Genomic DNA, 7996 nt, shown 5'->3' with positions numbered 1-7996 from the left:
GTTGGTGACACTGCTACGACTGTTCCAGTCAATTACTAACAGCAACTAGAATCGATTATGATTCATACGAACGAACTGTACTCTTCATTATAAGTCTTGCCAGTGAAACCCTACGCCTGAATAATGCCTACTACAGTTCGCCCTCCAATTCCAGACCACCTTTGGGCTGAAAATTTGGGTTGGTCCCCAATTAGATGGTTAGCTTTGTGTTAAAAGATTGAAGATTGTTGTTTGGGTCTTTGGAAAAGTGGTCTAGAAATAGAATGGTTTTGAATTAGAGGGGTCTCGGATTGGAGGGTGCACTGTCTTGGCTTGAGCCTTGCTTTCGCATCGCATAATCGCCACGTATCAAGACCGCTCTGTCGAGAATAAGAAACTGCCTCAAACGTCCAGAAAAAAATATCGCCGCAGGCCCGCATCGAAAGCCTTGGTGGGATTATTATTATTATTATTTATTATTATTTATTATTTATTATTAATTATTTATTATTATTTATTATTATTTATTATTATTATTATTATTATTATTATTATTATTATTATTATTATTATTATTATTATTATTATTATTATTATTATTATTATCGTTATTATCGTTATTATCGTTATTATCGTTATTATCGTTATTATCGTTATTATCGTTATTGTCGTTATTGTCGTTATTATCGTTATTATCGTTATTATCGTTATTATCGTTATTATCGTTATTATCGTTATTATCGTTATTATTGTTATTATTGTTATTATCGTTATTATCGTTATTATCGTTATTATCGTTATTATCGTTGTTGTTGTTGTTTTTGTTGTTGTTGTTGTTGCTGCTGCTGCTGCTGCTGTTGTTGTTGTTGTTATTATTTTTATAATATTTTTCAATTTGGCCTGACCAATAATAAACTGCCTATTGGTCTGTCTTAATAGCGGTATCCCCTGAATAGTGGTTGGCCGAAGTGTTAAAAGACATATTTCCACTAGATATAAATATGGCCAAAAAGTGTCCCCATTTTCGGCGTGTCCCCATAATATACGGATGTAATATAATATATTAAACCGTGTACCTGAGTCTAGATGCTGGGTAAAATGTTTGGCAATATACCAGTATCGCTTGAGACAGTCTTTGTATAATAGACAGAATTAATTAACAAAATGGAATCATAAATACGATAAAAACTTGGCACTTGTAACGGACAGGTTTATCAGTCGTTTGTGTGTTTGTTTGGAATCCAAAAACAGATACATAGAAATACAAAAATGACTGGATTTAATCCAAAGGAGATGGATTAGTTTTCATTGGGGTGGTTCTGGTATAAAATTTACAATATATGATGCAAACGAAAACAGAAAACATTCACATTGTACTTGGAGAATCTAGGCATGACTTTATCGATCTTTCAGGTCATTCAATAGATGCTGTTTTAATGTACGTTCAAATGTGTGTACATTTTCAATTTCCTTCAAAGAAACCGGATAGAGCGTTCCCATTGGAGATGCAATTGTTGAACAAGCTAAATTGTAAATGGGGTTTAAATTTAGGTACGACAAATTCATGCCTAGTTCCTCGAGTAAAGTATTTATGGACATTTTGCATGTTAGTAAAATCCTCAGTTAAATCAGTTGGACAGGTATTATTAAAGATTCGGATTGCATGATTGCAGGAAAGTGAATGGCTCTTACATTAATAGGAAGGTACCCGACGGATTTGAAGTCCTGTGTACCTTGGGCCCTCTGGCAAAGATAAATCTAAGAGTTTTGTTTTGTGTCACTTTTAGTTTATTGGTGTTGTTTATAGAGGCCTCAATACCAAGATGAAATATTGTAATCGAATAAACTAAATAACAGGGCAAAGCAAACAACTGTCCCGACATGCACCCTGACGGTATAAGAATTTCAGTTTGGAATTAACCTTTCTGAGAATAGACATAGCTTCTTCATTTAAAAATTTGTGAAGTTCCAAACCATGTTAAGTGACGGAGTCACTACATATAATTTATTGACCATTGCAAAAGATACTACAATTTTTTGCAACAAATCATTTACAATCTTTCGAATGTAGTCCCGAGTATAAATAAGACAAGTGTCAGTTGACAAAACCCCTCTGTACCCTGACTGGAATGTATACAATAAACCGTTGCTTTCTAAATATTCATTAGGCTGAATTAACATAAGATTTCTCAACAATTTCTAAAACTGTCGGAAGAACACCGATTGGATGGTGGTTAATTGGTGAGAATTTTTTTTTTCTTTTTTATTTTATAAAGGTTTGAATTTTGCTTTTGTTTGAGCATATCAGAAACTTGCTCAAATTTTATAGAAGTATTAATTGTGTGCGTTATGGGGCTGCTGAATCAGCAGCGTCTAAAAACCAAAACCTTAAAACCTGTTTATTTGCCTCTTTATAGCTACTTTTTTCTTCTTTTGTTTTTCAATTTCTCTGTTTCACCTTGCTAGCTAGTGTTGTTTGTTCCAGGTTAGGAGGCACCTGATCCTAGAAAAGATCAAGACTTAACTGATGCTAACCCGGAGTACATAAACACAGATCTCCGGTTGGCGGTGATGGTGTAACCCCATACTTTGGGTTTGGGTGCTAGCTTGGTGTTTATTGGTGTTTATTGTTTGTTTGTTTGTTATTTTTTTCCGGCTTTTTTCTTTGTGTTCTTGACTTCTATATTGTCTAGCGCAGAGACCTCGTTTATTTGCGCTATATAAATCCGTCTATTATTATTATTATTATTATTATTATTATTATTATTATTATTATTATTATTATTATTATTATTATTATTATCTCTTACAAATTTGGGTGGGATATAGCCCAGACCAGTGCTCTTGCGAGGATTAATATGCTTCAGTTCACTGATGATAACGTTCTCATTTATATCCTGAAGAGTAAAAGTACACTTATATGACTGTAACAGTTTTTAAATCTTTTGGAGCAGAAGTGAAAAATCAGTTTAGCTGATGGAAGTAATTTAACCAGATTTTGGGCTATCATGACTCCAAATCTGTCCGAGGGGTCCAGGTGAGTTTTGAATTACATAAATGCATGATCCACCATCTTGCCTGTTACGATCCATGCGATGAATAATATAGCCTGGTATTTCAACTTTCTTGTCACAAGTAGTAACATCCAGCCACGTTTCAGTGACAGCGATAATAATTGGAGAACATTTATCTGCAATTAGTCGAAGTTCAGATAATTTGGATGTAGCTGTTATTGAGTGAGCATTCATGTGAAGCATATGCATACCTTTGTTTTGAAGACATTTGAAGTCAGTTTCTGTATCCAAATTTGGAAGTTCATTCCTTTGATCATTCAATGACTTCACCAATGCTCCCGAAACATCTTCAAAAGAGGAGTCAGAAAACTGAGGTAATGAGCACCGTGTACAAAACAATTCCGTGTCTGAGACTGACAGCTGTCCATAAACGTTTTTGTCCATACCAATACATTTTGTGTGAAACCATATTTCACATCATTCATCGCAGAGTATTCCACGTTGATTTGCGGGTACAAATTTAGAAAATTATTCACAAGGGTCCGTTGGGCCCGGATTTAACGCAGTGTCTCCAACTAAAATTATTAAAACCGATCCTTGCTCCATCATAGGCCTACCATTGTTTTCCTGAATTATTGAGGCTTGGCTTGCCCTTCATAACCACAAGGGAAAGGCGCAATATAAATACCCTATACCAGTACCAGATACACCGGGTGGTGGAGCCAGCAATGGAAACGCTATTATCCCCGACAGGGAGATTCATCTGTAGATCACATTATATTAGTATTTTTTTTGTTATATTTAAATGATACTTTTGATGTATTGTTTCGTTAAAGCACTGTGTTAACAAAGTATATTAATAAAATTATGATACTGCCTAGGCCTAAATGGTATGTTTCAACATACATATCAAATTTAATATAAACAAAATTCAACATAAAAATTGCACTCTAATCTTGCTAACATTCACTTAATTCGTCATAAGGTTTTTCAGATTTACTCTTCACGTTTCTTGCCCATACTGCGGCTGCTAGTAATACAGCCTCAACTGAAGCCATAGTAGATAGGACCAAGATGTACCAGGTTGCTGTGTGCGATCCAGTGACGTCATATAGAGTTTCTGCAAATTGGTGAGAAAATAAAGAACAATTAATCAAATTGAAATATTTTGCGTATGGAGCTCTTTTCTTACTGGAAACCCTTACAACAATATCCAATGGGTGGGGATCGCTTAGCGGAAGAAGGTATAGCATGCAGTTAATTTTTATTTTCATTTTATTAAACTTTAACTGGATCACAAAAAGTAAACCAGGAAGACAAGTACAGGTGAACACCTACTGAGCCGTCTTACTACCGGATAAAGATCAATTAAAACTATAAAAATAAATATAATTAGCATAAAAATTAAAAAAATTGTCCGATTTGTAAAAAACATCAAATTAAAAATGTTTAATAGAAAATGTTCATGAGAAAATGTTTATTATCTAACAACAGCCAGGGCAGTGACAAAACGAAACCCATGTACAAATATTAAAAGGAAGAAAATCAGATTTCAATTTAGTATTATAAATTTCAAACACTTTGTTTTAGAAAGATTTAGCTCAAAATTATCAAATTAATGATTAAGACAGTCGATATAAACAAAATACTGTACGAATACAGCTAATACTCTATCGTCAAAGTTATTTCTTTTACTTAAAAAAACTGTGATCTGTGACTGTGATAAGGCCCCGTATATTAATAAAATGCGGCAACCAGTATTTTATATTTTTTAAGTACTGAACTCTATAAAAACCCAGACGATGGCATACACACAGTAATTTGTTAATACAGTATACATAATCCTTGAAATATTCAATATGCGCACCATGCGCTAACTACGAGAGACGGGCTGAACAGCAACATTGCGTTATATATTCAAACCGGCCATGATAACGTACCTCTGATTGGAGTAATCCAAAATGATCCGAAACCAAATATTATGTACACTAATGCAACTCGTTCAGCTCGCATCTCATTACAATTTATTGCTTCCATTACAACAGGGGGTAACAGCAAAACCAGAAAAATACGAGGTACGATAATCCCTAAAAAGAGAAATAAAAACAAATATGTATAGTATTACTTTTTACTTCAGTTACATTCGGCAACACTGCAACACGTCAACGAAATTAATTTTAGTATTCATAAAGATCAACTCCCAGACAGCGTCGTACGACGCAGCCCGGCGCGATTTGGTGTCGCGTAGAGTCTGTGTGAGTTAACGCAGACGCGATGTTTTGTGTCGGCCGGGAACAGGGATGTGTTGTTTTTGTACAAAAGTTTAAACTCTATGTGATTATAATTGCACATTAGTTTATATTTAACGTTCCAGTAGTACTCGCACTAAAAACTTAATCATATTTCCCTTTTGGCGGTTTCGGCTCCTATCGTACCTCCAATTAAGGAAAGTGTTGTCTAGACTCCTTAAAAGTTACTCTGGAGTTAAGCTGTTTAATTAATTTGATACCTATGAGAGTTATGAAGAAGATGATTCTGATAGCGACATTGATGTTTTAAATACCGCAACAATAACCTTTATGGGCGAATTTATATAAAGTTATATAAAGTATTCGTAAAAATTTCCATAGCTATGTATTTACACTGGTTTGTGTTACCTAACTAATGTAATTGTCATTCTAATTGAAGAGTTGCACAGATTTGCCATATGATATTGCTATAACCGGCCCTTTAATTATGCTATAAAATGATCGACTACCGGTACAATGTACGTTATAAAAAAAATAAAAAAAATTTTAATTAAAAAATTTAAAAAAAAATAAATTTAAAAAAAAATAAAATTAAGATGTGCTAGCGCCGAGATCAATCTTAATAACGTGATTTTAAATAGGCTTGTACATGCTAGCACTAATTAAAGAACATACTAGTTATAAATAATGTTTGGGCATTTAATTGGTGGTGATCAATTAATGATAAGCACAATAAACAGCGAAAGATTAACTTTGTTTTCTATATATCATTTTGATTTCTTCAATTTTAAACAAGTGACCAATGATTGTCGTGTATTTTTTGTATTTTAACTGAAAATTTTGTACGCACTACTATCTATCAATCTGATTAAAATCCGACAGAATTTTGGCCGATATCGAAAAAAAAATGGCCGAATTTGGCCGTTGGATTGCGTGTGTTTGGCCGTGAAGCCTTTCGACTATCTGGCAACTTCGGGACCGTCGCATCGTAGAATCATAAACATGTTTAATATTTCGCAGGCCAGACTCAAGACTGTCCCCGACCATGAATCACGTCGGGCTGTGTCGTACGACGCTGTCTGAGTTAAAATTTAGGCTAACAAAAATTGTTGTGTTGTTAAAGCATACTTAAATTTGGATGTCAGGGTCGGTCGTTAGATCGAAAATTCATATTTTGCGACCAAAGTCCAGCCGTCTGCCTGCGCCTACGCACTGCGCTCAAGACTTTAGCAGGCTACTCAGAATTCTCACGCAGTACCTATGTAATACTGCATTATACGCTCGGGCTTGTTTCATCTGGTGTTAGTCTATGATTTGTGGAGTTCAACAATCTTACCGACCAAAGCAACTTTTCGAACAATAGGTGATGATATAAATATCGTGCATATATATGGTACAGCTGCTATAATACAATGTGGTACGATGAATAATATTGGTTTCCTTTCAGATACTCTATCGTTCCATATCCATAACCTGTCTGTAGATACTACAGCGATGGTTCTACCAACAATGTCCCCTACACCTATCCATACTATTATCATAGGCAGTGAGAAGATATCCATCGTTCTGTCCCATAAAAAGTTGCCCTATGAAAACATAATGGAAAAAAATAATAGGCCTATTATTAAAGACATGGAAAAATAATCTTTAGGACAACAAAAACATCGATATTCTTTACTATCTCATAAGTAGAAACGTTCTTTGATAGGTCTATGAAAAAAAATTGCCAGAGGGTGCTACCGCCCATTATACTTGGCTGTGGTAGAGACTTTTTACACCAGACTGGATTGCAATGGATATTAATATTTAATAAAAATAATTAATAGCGTTTAATAATATTTTTACTGAAATAGGTACAAAACTTGCAGAGACAACACCCAGACAGCACTACTGACCCGTCTAGCTACTTACAATTTCAAGAGTGCAATAGTACCTTCTCTTTTGAAATGACTATCAATGATTTTGTTTTAAATGAGATTTTAAATATTAATATTTCCAAGTCGACAGGTCTGGACAACATGAGTGGGAAGCTTTTGGAAGCCGGCAGTCCATGTCATTTCTCCCATTATTACTCATCTATGAGGCATTTCTCTTTCACAAAGCATTATTCCTCGGGACTGGAACAAAAAAGTGTTTGGTAGTCGGTTCGAAGATTATCGAGCAGGCAGTGTTCATTCCAAACTTTACAATCATCGTTCTGAAATAATCTTATTTCTAGTAATCAATCTGGCGACCTGGATTCACTACACTAACAGCAGTAACTAACACACACGATAACTAGCTTAAAATTATCGACAAAGACCATCTTACTGGTACTATATTTATTGGCTTAAAAAAGCTTTTGATCTTGTCCAGAATGACATTCTCCTTCGTAAACTTTGTTTTGTTTAAATTTGCCCGCTATTAAATGGTTTTAATCCTATTTTCGCACAAATTACAGCAAGCCAAACTGCACAGCACCCTATCCTCTAATCGTTCTGTTATATTGGCATACCCCAAGGTTTTGTCTTAATGAAAATTAAAACAATATTTTGTTAAATGGAAGAATGCTAGCTAGCGATTAAAATAATTCGTTTTTTATCGAAGGTAAATGTAGCTAGGGCCTAGATAATCTACTACTTATTAGATTGCGATAGAACACGCTGCTGCACTGTCGTTGGTTCGTACTGGTCGGCTAGGTTAGGTAGTGGAAACTCGCACCTTCTCTACAGTAGTTTACAATTTTTTTTGAACGAATACCACTTGGTACTAGAG

General features: G+C 34.6%; 1 protein-coding gene across 2 annotated transcripts in view; it reads right to left on the bottom strand.

The window, feature by feature from the left end:
- Window positions 1-1168: 1168 nt before the first annotated feature.
- The window catches only part of LOC117107264, a 15472-nt gene continuing 8644 nt past the window's right edge, over window positions 1169-7996 (bottom strand). For both annotated transcript variants that reach the window (XM_033248901.1, XM_033248893.1), the window contains 3 exons: window positions 6579-6828; window positions 4934-5080; window positions 1169-4113 (listed from right to left, as the gene is read on the bottom strand). In XM_033248901.1, coding sequence (XP_033104792.1) covers window positions 3953-4113; window positions 4934-5080; window positions 6579-6828 — 558 coding nt within the window. In that variant the 3' untranslated portion in view covers window positions 1169-3952. The remainder of the gene's footprint in view (window positions 4114-4933; window positions 5081-6578; window positions 6829-7996) is intronic.

The sequence above is a fragment of the Anneissia japonica genome, unplaced genomic scaffold (assembly GCF_011630105.1).
Source record: "Anneissia japonica isolate Jap-2015-1 unplaced genomic scaffold, ASM1163010v1 scaffold3945_len365852_cov175, whole genome shotgun sequence".
Classification (NCBI taxonomy): Eukaryota; Metazoa; Echinodermata; class Crinoidea; order Comatulida; family Comatulidae; genus Anneissia; species Anneissia japonica.
Note: the sequence above shows the minus strand (reverse complement) of the source record. Positions and strands in the feature narration are given on the sequence as shown.